Source organism: Callorhinchus milii, unplaced genomic scaffold (genome assembly GCF_018977255.1).
Source record: "Callorhinchus milii isolate IMCB2004 unplaced genomic scaffold, IMCB_Cmil_1.0 Scaffold22, whole genome shotgun sequence".
NCBI classification, from domain to species: Eukaryota; Metazoa; Chordata; class Chondrichthyes; order Chimaeriformes; family Callorhinchidae; genus Callorhinchus; species Callorhinchus milii.
In genome coordinates, this window is record NW_024704763.1 from 4,133,327 (window position 1) to 4,149,852 (window position 16,526).

General features: G+C 43.7%; 2 protein-coding genes and 1 long non-coding RNA gene across 4 annotated transcripts; 1 reads left to right on the forward strand and 2 right to left on the reverse strand.

Moving 5' to 3' along the window:
* Nucleotides 1–774: 774 nt before the first annotated feature.
* Nucleotides 775–12,983, reverse strand: vps33b (VPS33B late endosome and lysosome associated). Its single transcript, XM_007908526.2, has 23 exons — nt 12,883–12,983; nt 11,331–11,411; nt 11,143–11,204; nt 10,747–10,796; nt 10,177–10,244; nt 9,278–9,323; nt 8,738–8,832; nt 8,457–8,561; nt 7,701–7,794; nt 7,422–7,499; nt 6,991–7,064; nt 6,764–6,850; nt 6,090–6,180; nt 5,753–5,827; nt 5,238–5,302; nt 4,655–4,709; nt 4,207–4,253; nt 3,820–3,952; nt 3,453–3,526; nt 3,248–3,349; nt 2,887–2,962; nt 2,122–2,238; nt 775–1,807 (listed from the first exon to the last, which is right to left on the reverse strand). The coding sequence occupies exons 1-23, from the start codon at nt 12,970–12,972 to the stop codon at nt 1,728–1,730; spliced, it is 1,845 nt and encodes a 614-aa protein (XP_007906717.1). The 5' UTR covers nt 12,973–12,983; the 3' UTR covers nt 775–1,727.
* LOC121850582 lies at nt 2,205–7,340 on the forward strand. 2 transcript variants are annotated; one of them, XR_006085668.1, is made up of 3 exons: nt 2,205–2,251; nt 5,266–5,382; nt 7,326–7,340. It is a non-coding gene; the product is annotated as an uncharacterized LOC121850582 (long non-coding RNA). The 2 variants fall into 2 exon arrangements; XR_006085667.1 differs by lacking the exon at nt 2,205–2,251 and adding an exon at nt 2,287–2,467.
* Nucleotides 12,984–13,347: 364 nt separating the features above from the next.
* Nucleotides 13,348–16,437, reverse strand: hddc3 (HD domain containing 3). Its single transcript, XM_042343017.1, has 4 exons — nt 16,260–16,437; nt 15,351–15,406; nt 14,386–14,626; nt 13,348–13,742 (listed from the first exon to the last, which is right to left on the reverse strand). The coding sequence occupies exons 1-4, from the start codon at nt 16,369–16,371 to the stop codon at nt 13,609–13,611; spliced, it is 543 nt and encodes a 180-aa protein (XP_042198951.1). The 5' UTR covers nt 16,372–16,437; the 3' UTR covers nt 13,348–13,608.
* Nucleotides 16,438–16,526: the final 89 nt, after the last annotated feature.

Sequence of the window (16,526 nt, forward strand, 5' to 3'; positions counted from 1 at the left end):
TAAAAAAAACACCCGAAAGCAAATTTTCCGACACAATGCACTTTCAGGCGCCTCCGATACTACGTTTTTTTTTATTAATGCGAAAACCATCGCAAAACCTGACTTTCTCCACGGCCCGGCTCGTTGGCAAACAGGTTTTTCGAAACCAGTCCCGGACCTTTGGCTTACATTCCTGGCCAAGACGGGAATTTAAAAGAAAATTAACATTGAAATCCGAACGGAGAACCTGATGGGGAAAATTCCACGCCGGCTCGCGCAGGGCGAAAGGAAACTGATCGGGATGACTTTAGAAATCTTGTACAACTTGGTAAAATCTACAATCTGCTGTACCTGTGATAATGCATCAGTGTTGGATTTCAATTAACGGCAGAAGTGGGTGCAAAATGTTCCTCGCCTTCCAGTCAAACTATTGAAATTAATGATCGGGGCTCAATGTTAAAACCTATGGATAAGCAAGTCAGTATGCCTGTTCAATTGGTTGAATGACTCACTTCTTTCTGTTCCTGTGTCCTGTCAGTTTGGTGGTTAGAAAACAAGACAGAAAAAGGACTTTTATCTCATAATCTAAATATTCATCTTCATATGTAAAATGTGGGCATTGAAGAAACAAAAACTTATATTTACTATAATGCCTTTCACATAAAAGGAACACCTCAAATGAACTAACTTGTGCTTATCGCATTGCAACGACTCAAAGTGTTTCACAATTACCCAAAATAGATTGAACCCATAACCATTTACCTTACTCTAATTTTTAAACAAGCACCCGTTAAAGCAAGTTCTCCAATAGTTTTATTATACAATATTTACACAAACACATAGATCAGTGCAAAATGCCGTTTCACAGTTGATTATCAAACTGACAAAAAGTTGGAATGTTTAAGGTAGTTATGTCAGAATAACCGTAGGAAATGCATCAATTTCACATAATCCGGCTTGAGATAATAATAATCCTTGCATTTGATATAGCGCCTTAGAGACATCTCAATGCGCTTCACAGAATATACTGTAAAGTGAATTGACTATATTTTGAGATACAGTATATATACATATTTTTAAAATTCTTCCCCATCCAGTTTCTTCCCTCCTCTTCTAAAGGGACTGCCGCGATGGGGATATGGTGACAATCACCCGCCGATATCTTAGCCAGTCTGCAATGAGACTCTGAGGCAGGCTCGAGGGGCTGAATGGCCTACTCCTGCTCCTAATTCCTACGATATTCAGCCACAAAGGCCATCACAGTCAGCCTCACCCAACCTTGTGCCTTCAGGAGAGGAAGGGAGAAATAGTAGGAGATGAAACTAAAATGAAGACACTACCTTAAACACATTGTTTATACAAGAATCACGATTATTTACAGATGAGACAAACAAACCAGATATTCCTGACAAAATACAAGCACTTCACATCTTCAAACTAGACACTTAACATCCACGTTGTATCAAGATTATTTTCTGTACAGAAATTGAAATATTACATCATCCAAACGTCGTTTGATACCCTAGTTCCAATTTGACCCTACATTTTCTCTCTCTCACCTGAATCACAAATCTTACACTGTTCATTAATAAATGAAAAGAAATTTCAATCCACCATTTGCTTGAGTATTTCTGCCAAGCAGCTTAATAAGATTTTTCTTTTTTTCAATCTTTCTGACCAAGTTTAGCACGGTACACCTTGTTTTTTTCTCTGTACAGAACAGAACTTCGGAAACACCATGCGGATTTTCAGGAACTGGTTTCCAGCATGGATTCGAGCATTCGAGCGCTGTTTGTGATTGCTGTTGTGACAAAAACAAATTTCCATCCTGTGGGAAGGCAGAGAAGTCAGGAATAGTCAGAGAAACTGTGTAGAGAGAGACAATTATGACATTATTAAATTTCTGTTGTCAAGAAATGTCTTGAATTCATTAACCAGGAAAGACCAAGTTGGGCTATTAATTCCTAAAGTCAGAATACATAATATCTACTCCTTTTCAAGTCAGACTGGTGATCAATCCTCCTGATGAATTGGTCATTTACTTCATGGCAGTTTGCGTACACTTTTAACAAGTACACTCAGGAGAAAACTCCCCATTTTCTAATTGTATACAGATTAATCAGAATAACTAGCTCTCATTACCTTTTTCTTTGCCCAGAAATCTCAGTGCTGCAATCTCTGAGAAAGTACAACCCCCCAGAAAAAACAGCAGAATAAGTCGCTGAGCACTGGAAGACGCTGATGTGTCAGATGATCCTTCTGGAAAAACACGGTAAAAATTTTAAACATTATTAGCCACCTAATTCCAGCACAACATCCTCGCCCTCAGAGCTGCTTAATAAATCAACTATTTCCTTCATTCCTTCCACTTCTTTGCTGAGGTTCCGTTCCAATTGACCTCCAGTACCACACTCTAGAGGGCATTTTCGTGTGCAAGCCTGGACCCCATGTGCGTCTATAGACGCGTGTCTATTGAATCTTTTGTGATGTAAGTATCATAGCTGAGCTTGCCCTGCATCTCACCCAGTGTCTACGTCCATATATTTTCTTGCCGTGATCAATGAGGGAGTTGCTACTGATTTTACTCTCTACAACCCTGTTTCTCCCTCTCTAATGTCCATATATATATGTGCTATCTTCTGCAGTGAGCATAATGCTGTGACAAATTTATCCCTCCTTAAACTAATCTTTATTATCAATATTTTGATTGCTAAGAAGTCTCCCATTGCACAATAGTGAATAACAGATTTCAATGTTGGCCTTATCAATATGCTGTGATCCTAATTGGTTAGTCTGGACAGCATTTAGTCGGGGTGGGGTGGGAGTAAACAAAACACCACGGGTTGGGGCACTCAATACAACTCTACATTCTAATCACATCTATAAATCCCTGATCTGCTCACTTACCAGTGGAGATAAACTCATTGCCATTCAGCAAACGTGTCACATCTTCCAGTCCGGTCCAGCTGTCATGCTCCAATACCTGCGAAGATACAGAGACACATTCCCGACATGAAAAGCGCTATATCAAATGCAAGGATTATTATTATTATTACACAGAACAGGAAACAGCCATAGAAGGGATATAGCTACACAGGGATAGGATGACAGATAAAATGGTACAAAACAAGAATTACTGGATACCTCCTACTGCAATAAATCGGTTCAGCCCAATGCAAAAGCTGTCCAGTTAAACTAAGACATGGGTCATGTCATTATTCTGAGTGACTGCCCTGTGCTGCTGGGTCCTGGATAGGACAAAACCCACCTGTTCAATAATCCTGCAGCCCATGGGAATGTAAGCACCACCAAAGATGTAGGCCATGTCCCGCGGTACCCTCAGGTCGTACTCTTCCTCAATCCGAGGGATCTGCAAGGGATGAGTTCAATGATGTGGAATTGCGCACCCATTGAAACACTGTGGAATTATTTATGCATGATGATCTTTTATCTGTTGTGTTACGGTCCCTTACCAGATTTAGCTTTTTACTCAGGGCCCGAAAATGGCTCTTCCTCGCCAGAGATGAAAAAGCATCCGTCAATTTTCCTGAAAAAAAAATGAGTATTTTAATCTGTAACCAGCAAAAACAATCAGCAAAAAGGCAGCAGAATCAGGATTTAGAGCTGACAATTTACTGAGGCAGGAATAAACAGGGCTACAAGCTGGCAGAAAAGTTGACCAGAGAACATATATGACCCAAGAAAGAAATGTGGAGATTGATTTTTCTCCTCCTTGAACCATTGAAGGCAAATGTAGCTCCAATCGCTGCCACATTGAGATCAGCTTAACTCAGGGAATGAACCTGGTGCTATCCGAGAAATAATATGAGCGAAACTTACCAACTGTTTTGTCCGTTACAAGTTTGCCCATTGTGCTCTCCACTGCAGTCAGGGTCTCTCCCGGCTGCTGCTCTGTCAGGAGTCCGATTCGCTTCAGATTGTTAAAAGTCAGGATGTGCGAACAGCCATAACTCTGGAGGGACATAGAAAATAAGCCGTCACAACTCAGGGATAGACAACAGCCCACACCAAGCATGCACATTGGCAAATCCGGGGGGAGTTGAAGCCAGTTTTAGCACTTCACGCACTGTCCACGCTGAGAGTGTGCTCTCATTCAATACGAAGGTCAGTAAGTACTCCACAGCTGGTCTTTATCTCAATGATTAAAAAAAATACTCCCAAAAGATTTCGACCTGGATTACAACTTTAGCATTTTTTTCCACATACCTGCAGATACTGAGTTTTCAATGAACGATAATCTTTGGAAATCAAACCTAAATCGGGCAAAAGAGAAATTCAAGAGATCAGTTAGGAATCATCCAGTGACAATGTTTGGTTAATTTTTGACTTTATGTTCACGACTGCAGCCACTTGTTCATAGTTGAGCCTGATCCTGTCTATTGCCTGACACTCGCTTGCGTATACGCCACACAATTTTCCACCAGAGTGTCTGGAGAGGGATTGCCATCTGATTTCTCCCCTCTCTAAACCAGGGACATTGAGGCTATGTTTTACTCCCAATACTGATGTGGCTTGGATCAGCTACATCAGCATACACCTGGTTCAAATCTGTGTCTTTCTCATGGTTCAGTACAACCCTAGGCAGTAGCTTTACTAACAGCCATCAGGAAAGTTTGGCAAGTGTTTCTAAAGTGTTTGAATATTTCAGACTCACCGTTTTCAGTCAAAGAAAGAAGGCATATCAACCGAAGACTCTCAATTGGAGAAATCTATAACAGAATTGAATCACTCAAGATTAGGGTCATAATAACAACAAATTACATTTGTATAGCGCCTTTCACATCAGGAGGATGTCCCAAAGCGCTGGAAATACCAATACAATGTCTGTGGGAAATGAGGATATACAGGGATCTCAATCTAAAACATTAACACATTTTTTATCAAAGCACAGAATATTTTACTTAACTCAAGCTTATTCTTGGCATTTTAAGCTAGGACATTGAGTGCCTTCTGCAACTACAACATTTTTTTTTAGCAGATGCCATGAAAATTATATCCCTTATCCAGGATTGATATGCGCTCATTGATGACTACTGTTGAGTGGTTGAGCCTTAGACTAGATACCCATCCCATCAGCATCAGTTCAACTGCTCACTGACATCCTTATTTAATTCTTCAATTGTTTGTGTGTGACAGGGATATCTCTACATTACCAGCCAAGGCTAACAAAGGCCCACTACTGACTGTATTCACATTTTGCTGACATTGTTCACATAAGTAGCCCTCACTGCACTTACCTGTCTGTTTATGTGCTCCTCTGTACAGCTGATGCTCTCCCGAATCTCAAATCCTTCAAGTAATCCTGGCAAGGAGAGGAAGAAGAAAATAAGATGGATCAATCAATCAGAGAACAGGACTAGTATTCAAACCCAAATACAACAGGTGACTCACAGAAGCCACACATAAGTTGCACATGACACATAGCATATGAGAAAGTGCATTTTACTCAATCGTTCAGGAGAGATATAATAGAGAATAAGTCAGTTCATCAAAGAGGTTGGAATGAAGAAGGCCCCTTGGCCTATTTGACTTTATCTATTAAGTATACCCATTCTACTGCCTTCTCATTATACATCAAGCAGTTTATTAAATGACTCCAGCACCCTTCCTGGTTACCCAAGTTCAAACAGACCTTATAGTTCCCCAATCAGTCAATAACTCTCAGACTCCCCCAGTCAATCACCCTGCTCTCAGACTACCCTGGTCAGTCAGTGGTATTTCTGTGTGACTGGCTGATGTGGCCAATTTGTACCATGTTCCGATTTCAGTAGTTCCTGAAAGTCTTGCTTCGTCTTTCTTTTCATAATGGACTCACACGCCCCGATATCTACAGAAAAAGGAAACGGATAAAATGTCAATCGAGAGATTTTGTACAAATGTAATCTCCGTCAAATGTTTTCAATTTTAACAAGTCAAAAAACAGAATATGGTGAATAGGCATATTCAACATTATTTTAAATTAAAAATTTGGCCAATTAATTTGGGTCAGTGGGTCCTTTAACAGCCAACTGAACAGTCAGATGGACCTTGGTTTATTGGCTAATTGAAAAGGTATTCTTACTCAGAATTGAAGGCACTCAGGTACTTACGAAGACTCAGCAATCGATGCTCCTGCTTGAGACCCTTCAGCTCCTGAGAAACAAAGTCCTTCATCTGTTTAATGTCCATGCCTTGACGTTTCTGGATGTAACAGGAAAAACATGAGGTGATGTGAAGTTCAGTCTACAGTATGCAGAGAGATCAAATTCCCTTACATGGCCATTGAACTCTTTTCTAGTTTTTACTCTCTCCTTCCCTGAAGGTGTCGACACTGGCTTCTGCAGGCACCTTGCTCATTCTTTAGATGCAAACTTAGACAGTAAGTATGGCTAGGTGGTTTGACGTCACAACCAAATCCTCCAACATCCACGCTCATTCCTGCACCATCCAACAGCAGTCACTGAATAAAGATCAGGAGTAGGAGTCCTACACCATTTTGTTCCTCCTCTCAAGCACTAGCACAACAGACCCAATAATATGCCACCACAAGTAATCAACTAATGGAAACCCCACAGCTTTTTTAAAAAAAAATCATCATGGGATTCTTTCCAAAGTACAGCACTCAATCTAAAAGGGAAGCAATAGTCACTGCAGACTACTGTAGCCTCTGCAGTGCACAATAAAACTACATTTACATTGAAAGTCTGATGGTACGACACTCAACACACCCATCCCCTCAGAGAGCTGCACTCTAAACTGACCCCCTTCCCAGGTTGTGACTCACATCATACTGTTTCTGGAGCTTCTTCGCTTTTTGGCTCAAAAATCCAAAGACGTTGGAGAAATGCTCATCCCGAATCTCTTTGAAAACCTGAAAGAGGCCCAGCATTTTAAATAGCGACACCCAAAAACACACAAGGAAAGAATTGAACATGTTAGCAATGTAGAAATTAGAAAAATGGTCATTAGGTACTTCATCTGTGTTAAGTTTTTATTGGCTCTCATGCTCACCTTGTCCTGAGAGTTCAGCAGCACCTTCACACTCTTATCTGACGACGTGACGTCTGGACCAAACTCCACACTCCCTGAAATTTGCATTAATAAAATACCAGTTCCTTTTCTGAACACCTTTTATTCTAAACAGTGTCAAACTCAAAGAATCATCCTAATCAGTCCAAGGAATGTATGGACATTACTGTCAAGTCAACCATTCTACGCGGTAAACATATTATAGAAATGTGTCAGCTCTAAGAAATGTTTCGATTGCAATGCTGATGATTTATAGGACGGAAAACAAATAGTGGTCAAAATTTAAATACATTAAAAAAAAACTGTCTTGTTTATAGGCCACCAAAACCAGGAAAGGGAGAGCAATCTTTCAACAAACATTATTCCAGCTTCAGTGAAATTGGCTCGAAACACTGACCCAGAGAGTGACGTACCGCATTTAATTCTGAATATATCGTCCATGAGACCCTCATACACAACCTGTGAACACATGGGTGTCACGTAATCCACATCTGTAAACCAAGCACAGTCCGCAAAAAATCATTCTCTGCTGAAGACTGAGATAAACATAATCTACTTACTATAGGGCTAAGAACGCTCCAGAGGACCAAACTTAGACACGCTCAACCCGAAGGATTCATGGTTCACAATTGGAAAACACAGAGAATTTGCTATTGTTGATCATGTGAACTTTCTGCTTCTTGAATAAATACCTCGGTCAATGAAGAAAGCACGTCCAATCTCAGCCCGGCATTGTTTCATCTCATCTGTGTCCTCCACAATCTGTTTCCAAACCTGATGGGTCATCTGAAGGAATCAGAGCGTACCTTAAACATCAACTCACCAAAGGCAATTGGACAGAGATTCAGATGTTTTGTGACCAGCCTACTTGGCATCCAATATTTTGGGGCGTACCTGACATTTAACAATTGATTCTGTGTTTAATTGGGAAGGTTCCACATCCAGTTTCCGTTGTTTGACTTACCCAGTGACATCTGCTGGCAAGGGCGAGCAGCCAGTATGTGTGTACATTGGCTGGTAGCAGGATCAAAGCCTCCCCCCACGAATCAAATATCCTATTGCCACTCACTGTCTAGGTTTACAAATGAACCTGGAGTGAGGTACCAGCATGAGTGGAATCAGATTCTGGTATAAGTCAACATCTCCATGACAAGAGGGGAGAAAATTCTAAGCAAAAAAAATGCTCAACAATACCAATACAAAAGCAGAACATTCAATGGAAGTACGTGTTCCCATATTTTACTGAACACTTTGGCTGTTAGTACTATAAGTTCAAGTAAGTCTACAATTATCCTTACAAATACAGTCACTATACTTTACAAAAAACTATGTGAAGCATTTTGAGACATTTCAGTGTGATAATATCAAATGCAACAATCATTACAGTATCAGAATTAGATGTATATTTCAGTTGCTACTCTGGTAATAATTCACCTCATTTTTTTTACCTTAGCACACCTGCCGATGCCATAAGTCCTTGTAAATGGCCCAAACAATGAATGCAATACATGCAGTGCTTTTGCTGCTGTACAGATCCACCGGTGGTCGCCTTCCTGAGAAAAGACACATGAAGCAGTTGGAAATACTAACAGGGATGTAAACATAGCATTTCAGGCACCTCTACCAGGTCAGGTACAGACTGTTAGATACAGATTAAGCTCCCCTGCAATGGGCTATCTAGTCTGCACAGGTCTGAGAGAGAAATTCTTCTGGTGTCCTATCCACTTACCAGAAAATAATCCCGAAAAAACTCAGGCAGCTCCATGCTGATAATGTCATCATCCAACGGAAGCAGGTAAAAGGCCCATTCATCAATGGTCACATCTAAAATCAGACAATGTAAAGCACAGTCCAATTATCAGTGACAATATGAAACAGAAATCTTCTGTTACTTATTATTTTTACTTTTATTTTTCCCCCAACAAATTCCTGCAGATGTGTGTTCCTATATCAGTTACATCTTAGCTGACAGACTCAGTGACCTTGCTCTCTTCTATAGTAATAATCGTTGAATTTGATATAGCACTTTTCACGTCTTCTAGATGTCTCAAAGCGCTTCACAGAATATACTGTAAAGTGAATTAACTACATTTTTTTTGGGGGGGGAAACGCGGCAGCCAATTCTGATAGATGTTGACAAAACACAGATGGCCACGGAGCTGAAGCATAACCAAAGCCCTCCACCATCCCTCCCACCTAAAATGCTCTAGCTGAGGATAGAAAGAGGTGGAATAGAAGGGAGGAAAATAGTAGGTGAGGACAGGCTTACCTCCAAAGATTCCCTCCTCCTCCAGAACAGTCTCACACATGTAAAACTACAAGAGAGAATATGGATGAGCATTCTAGTCTGCTCCTACACATTATTTCTCGCAAGACTCTTTCAGCCAGTCATCTCTCCCTCTTACACACACACAAAACAATGGTCAAAGGAGATCCTTGATATTTAAAATAGATAAATCTTTAAAGGCAGGAGGGCAAGCTGACAAAGCTGTGAAAAAAAGCTATCTGGGTTTTATAAATAGGGACATAAAACATAAAAACAAAGACTAACGGTAAAGTGTACAAATCATGAGTTAAGCCACATTTGGAGCACAGTGCCCAGTTTTGGACACCCCACTATAGGATGTCAAGACTATAAAGAGGGTGCAGTGGAGATTCAAAAGGAAGAGTCCAAGGATAATGCGTTTTATCTATGAGAAGGGTCATGAAGAACTGAGACTGTTTTCCCTAAAACAGGGATAGACATTTTTAAAATGATGAGGGGTTTTAATAGTATAAATAGGAAAAAATTATTTCTACTGGTCATTGAGTCAGTAACTAGAGGTCCAAATTTAGATATAAGGCAATTACCAAAAGAGCAAAGAAAGAGATTAGGAGACATGATTTTTGTACAGTTATGATGTGGAATACGCTACCAGTGATTGAGGCAGAATCTATATTAGCTCTTAAGAAGGAATTCAATAATTATCTGTAAAAGAGAATTATAAAAGCGTGTCGGAAAAAGGTAGGAAAAGGGGACTGAGCAGATGGCTCTTTCAGAAAGAGAACGTAGGTACGAGTCAAATTATTTCCTTTGTGCTATAAACTTTTATGGCTCTATGTTGCAGGTTCTCTCTCCTGCCTCCTAGCCTTGTCTGACATTTTGTTCTTCCTACTCTTTCCACTCACCTTCTGAGGGCTGAAAATAATCTTGTACTTGCGTAATCTTCCAATTGCTTTGTCAGCATTCACAATCTCTGGAAGAAGAGGATTTCGTTAAGTATTAAATAAATAAATCAACCTCTGCCTGTGATATTACAGAGCTTCATCTTACCAAAGAGCTTGACACAGTGAGTTAATGTATTGACTGTTAAACAACCAGCATTCCCCAATAAATAATTAATCCGTTTATTGGAGAATGTGAAGAGGGAGAATGTCACCCAGAAAACTCTCTGTCTTCCAAATGACCAAATTAATCGTTGATGTTCAACTGAACATATATGAAGTGTCTTTTTTTACAATTTGCAATAACAATTCAGAGAAACACAAAAATGAGAGAGTACAGTGCAGCCTACTCCAGATGAATGTTTATGGTTAAGATAATAAAACATGGAAACATAGCCAAATCATAAACAGAATAGAGAAGGAAAAGGGAGGGAGAGGACCATAGGGAAACACAGAAGGAACATAAGACGGCGATAAAGACAGTCAGAGAATTAGAAAAGCACTTAAGCAAAAAATTAGTGGATACTGTCAAACCTGCTATATGCTTCACACTGGAAATCCGAGGTCGAACGAGAAAGCATAGTCTGTGAAAGAAGCAGTTACACTAAGCAACAGGGAACCACTGACAATGAGTCACCCATCACAACACAACTGGCAGCTTGCATTATACAAAAAATCTACAGGTGTCCTGGAGCAGGGAGGAGACCTTCTTCTCAGTCTTCGTGCTGCCAACTCAACTCACCGTGGTCTCTTGCAAATCAGTACAGCAGATGCTCACTGTCTCCTCCCACATCCACATATGGAATTGACAAGACTCCTTGCGTATACCAGCCAAAACTCATCCACTCCTCCCACATCAGTAGTAATACTCACTGAGTCCTCCCAAGCAGGTCTGATACTCACTGCACCACAGAGCTTTGAGATACTCACTGATCACTCACTCCCTGAACCAGCTTGTTGTCCATCTTGTACAACTTCTCCACATCATGTTGCTGTAATATAAAAATATCAGCAATTGACATTTATTGGCATCTACACCTGAAGGTAAAACCCAGCCTAACATTTACGTATTGAAATGGGACACATTTTCACACACAGACATGCAGTTAGGGTCCTACCTTCAGAATGGAGACATTTGCAATGCGGTCAAGAGGACTCATCAGATCTGCTTCGATAAACAAATCCTTCTTCCCCGGCAGCTGAAAAGAAGCACAGTCCAACAGAATGCAAAGCTGAAGAATTATTCTAATACTCTTGCAATAGATTCTAAATTCACACCAAAATTCAAATGAATTGGCTACCCATCTCATATTCACTAACTTGCTGATACACAATTATTAAAGTCAGGCTGTACGCTCCCTCTCCAATTTTATGAAGCGCTTTCTGATGCCCACGTATGTTGGTTCTGATGAGGAAATCACGCGCAAATTAACCTCTTTCTATTTCTGGTGCAGACATAACCTTTGTGTATGTCTAACATTTTCTGGGTTTCATTTCCAATTTTCAGCTTTCTGGACTACTTTGCTTTTTCATCCAGACTTATTACAGCCCTACTTGTTTTACTCTGAATCAGACCATGTACAAAAGACTCCTTAATTTATTGGGCATGGAGAGTTTTTATTCAGCATTTAAACTCCTCTAAACATGGACCTGTTCCAGTGGGTGCAAGAAGGAATGGGAAAGATTTCTCTCTGAGTTTGCCAGTCTATTTCTCGGGGTCTATCAACAACTGTCAACAAAAACGGCTTTTATAATCTGCAAGAGCAATGCACATAACAAAACTATTCAAGACAGTCATATTTTGCAAATGTGTAATGTACTGTAAATCTGGAAACAAGAAAATTATTATCACGAGACTCATTTCTCATTAAATAAATTGCCGCCACATTTAGCTCCAAATGCAACCCAACCAGTGCTGCTCCTCTTCCCATGTTCCAGCCTGATCCCACGTCTTTTGTTTCCTGGCTCTGAATTTCTCCCACGCACCCAAGAGAATTATTACACATTAAATAATTTAGCACAGAAAACTCGGCAATAGAAATCTTTCGACATAACGAATTGTGCAACAATAACAAACAACAAATTGCATTTGTATTGCATGGCGCTTTTCACGTCGGGAGGGCGTCCCAAGGCATTGGACAGTCAAGGATTTGCACCCGAGTTGAGGGTTGGGATCAGGAGGGATGGAGGGCAGGGTAGCAGTGGGTAGGAGGGTAACCGAAGGCACGGTCGAAGAGGAGGGTCTCGAGAAGGGCGTTGAATTAGCTGGGGTGCGGGGAGCGAGGCAAAGGCAGCGTGGGACGCAGTTGGAAAGGATGGGGGGCAGGAAATTGAATTGTAAATATAACAAAATCAAACCCGAATTCATTCCACTGTATGGTATTGTATTGCATTGTATTGTCCCACCGCTTGGGCTGAAGATGAGGGTCTGTCACTCCTGGCCGGGTGAGGTCAGGACTCTGGCTGCTGATAAGAGGCTGTGTCAGAGCTCAGGGTCAGGTTTATAACCGGCTGGAGCTGTAAACCTTGGGAACTCGGGGAGTTGTCAGCTCCACATTACACCCGCCTCCGGGCCACTCCCTCCCTCTCCGGGGGTCACCCAGCGACCCAGGCCCCGGCCAGAGGATGTGAGACTCGGGTCCGAGGCCCCGGCGTTGGCCCCTCACTGACCTGCTCCAGTATGTAGACCAGCTGGTCCTTCGCCAACCGTTTTAAGATACTGAAGTCGGGGAGGTCCGGGGCGTCCCATCGCTCCGCCATCTTTGTGCGGGGCAACCGCCGAGCACATCCGGGGTCATCGGCAACCACTTCCGATTGCTGTCCCCTAGCAACGAGACGCTTTCCCCCCAACAACCACTCCCACACACCCTGCCCCCTCCCCCCATACCCCCCCCACTCCCTCTTTACCCTCACACCCCACTGCCCCCTTACCCCTGCTCCCTCCCCCTCCCACACCCCCACCCCATTGCCCCCTCCCATACTTACTCCTCTCCCACCTCACTGCTCCCTCCCCCTCATCTCACACCCCCACTTGTTCCTCTCCCACACCTCACTGTCCCCCTCCTACACGCCACTGTAAACTAGTCAGATATAGGGTAACATTCATATTTATTCAAAATTTTCAGCATAAACCACATCCATTTAGAATCACATATTACCCGTCCCCTAATAATGAAACACAAGGCGCAGAAAAAGTCACCTGTCTTGACTAAAAGTTGCCTTATTCTTTTGTTTAAAAAAAATCACAATTTACAGCAGCAAACGTAACACCTGAACAAACCGGAAAGTACATTCAGACGTATAAGCTGTACAAACTTTCCTAAAGGGATTTTCATTTTTGTTCCAATTTTGCAGTGTTGAACCCAGTGCCACTTTAGTTGTGCGACCAAAGTCTGACTAGCCACTGAGAATGTCTCTTTCCTTAAACAGTGCGTCCAGCTTGTTTTCCAGCAGCTGATTGGTTCCTCTAACTTCGGCAATGACCCGAGAAGCCCAAACAAAATACTCTTGAATTCGTTCCTCCGTCCATCCTAGACCAGAAGTAAGTACAAAAGTTAAATTCGGTTGGTTCTTAAAGTCCCAGTGTGGTTGCTCGCTCCAGTGGCTGAGTGAGTAAAATCGCTATCCTGTGAAGCATGCTATATAAATACAAGTTGTTGTTCTAGAAGTATAGTACCACCACTTGCAGGAAAGATGCACAGGCTCCATCCTCTGATTATGCTGAGTTACTTGACCTTGCAATGGGTCTATCATTTTCTTCAGCACACAGCCCCTGTTGAAACGCGCATGTATATATGGCCATCAGGCAAGGACAGATTCAGGGCTGTAATGCCCTCATGATCAAATACCTTCCTGATATTGAGAATCGACGCTGTCACGTGAATATTGGTCACTGAGGAGAGAGCAACTAGCACTGCCCATGTTACCGTAAGAGAGGAAGGAGTAAGACACTTTCAACGGACGAGGAGAGGGAAGGAGAGGGAAATGTGCATGCAGAGAAATGCAGCGTCCATTGCAAAGCTAAGTCCTGAAAGCCAGGACTAGCCAAATCTGTGCTGAATTATCTGAGATAAGGCGACAATTGATCTTGTTCCCATTTGGAGAAAGGGAAAATCACTTGGTGCATGTAAGAATTTGCAACTCTGACCTAGTGCAACACACTGCAACTCTGACCTGTTGGACCGCAGCGTTTTAGATCCCGCAAGTTGTAAAGTTTATCGGCCAGTTTCACCAGCTTCGCCTCGTAGCTGCAATTCCGGGCATGTAACACCTGCTGATCTTTCCGCTCCTGCTTCGGGAGAGATTTGTCATCTGTCACCTCTGCAACAATGCTCCTCACTTTCCTCCCAAACTGCTCTTCAATCTCAGCAAACGTTGTGTCTGTATCTTCAACGGTATCATGGAGAAGAGCAGCCTTTGCAAGAACGGAAGGAGAAAGATCTCAATTATCACCAGGTACTTGTTATATTGCTCTAGGAAAAGGTAGATGATCTAGTAGTGCTGGATGGCCGTGTAGAGGGAGCCTTAATCTGCATCTAACCCATACTGTACCTGATCTGGAGTTTTGGAAATTGACACTGAAATGTCTGAAATGGGAATGTTTTCTAGCAATAAGATTTGCACTTGATATGCACAAAATAATGGTGTATATGGGTAAAATCAGTCTGGCTCAGTTGGTAGCACTCTTGCCTCCGAGTCGGAAAGATATGGGTTCAAGCCACACATTGGGACCTGGAGCTCACCGCCTAGACTGGCTGACACCCCAGAGCTGTACTGAGGGGTGTTATTACTTTTCATAAAAACTGAGAACCAGTTGAGGTGGATGTTAAAAGATGCAATGACCCAACTACGTTTGGAAAGAGAAGTGTTTCTCCTGGTGTCCAGTCTCCAATCCCCAGAGGGGAAAAAAAATGCCAATCCCTTGAAGGTGTCCAGGACCAATCCACTGTAGAAAAAAAATTGAGAAGTTTCTTTGCTATATCAAGTGCAAAACACATATATATATATATACACACAGACACACAGACAGACACACACACACAAGCTCCCTAACCAGACAGGTACCAGTGCAGGGATGACAAACAGCCGCCAAGGTGTTTGCTTGGGTCGTATTGACGTGGAGTATTTTTTTAATTTACCTGTAAAACAGCTAAGTCTGTAATCCCTGCCTCGTGGGACAAGATCCGTGCAACACCTGCAAAACAGACGAATTTCAGCTCAAAGTCGGACCGAGGGGCTTCCGAAGCCTTTGCGAACACCGCCTCCGCCGGGAGGGCAGGTGAGCGAGAACCCGCACTGCGTTCAGTTAGGGACGCGATTCGGTTTGGAATGGGGGTTCGTGAGAACTGCTCTCGCTTCTCATTTCCATTCCAGTTCCCGTTCTCTGAACCCCCCCCCCCCCCCGCATGCCCCCATCCATCCCCCCCCGCATAGCCCCCCCCCCCCCCCGCATGGCCCCCATCCATCCCCCCCCCCCGCATAGCCCCCCCCCCCCGCATGGCCCCCACCCCACCCCCCCACATGGCCCCCATCCATCCCCCCCCCCGCATAGACCCCATCCACCCACCCCCGCATGGCCCCCACCCCACATAGACCCCACCCACCCCCCACCCCACCCCCCCCCGCATAGACCCCATCCACCCCCCACCCCACCCCCCCCACATAGACCCCATCCACCCCCCACCCCCCCCCCCCGCATAGACCCCATCCACCCCCACCCCACCCCCCCACATAGACCCCATCCACCCCCCACCACCACCCCCACATAGACCCCATCCACCCCCACGCATAGACCCCATCCACCCCCACCCCCCCCCACATAGACCCCATCCAACCCCCCCCCCACATAGACCCCATCCACCCCCCACCCCCCCCCCCCACATAGACCCCATCCACCCCCCACCCCCCCCACATAGACCCCATCCACCCCCCCCCCCCCCCCCACATAGACCCCATCCACCCCCCCCCCTCATGGCCCCCCCCCCCCCCCATGGCCCCACCCCCCCCACCCCACCCCCGCGGGGGGGGGCGGCTCTCTCTCCCCTCACCGAGCGGGTGGTTGATGTACGGGGTCCCCTCCGGGTCCTTTCGCCGCTGATTTTTGTGCTTTTTCGCAGCAAAATCAGCGGCTTCGAGAATTCCCCGCACATCGGAACCCATTGCACTTCCGGATCAGCAACAGCGGATCAACCAACGCCGCAGAGAGCAGCGGAGCCTGGGAAAGGCTGCGGACATCTGCTTCCCCCTCTCTCTCTGTCGGTCTGTCTGTCCCCCCTTTATTATATTTCTTGACTGTGTCGTAAATGCGATTCACA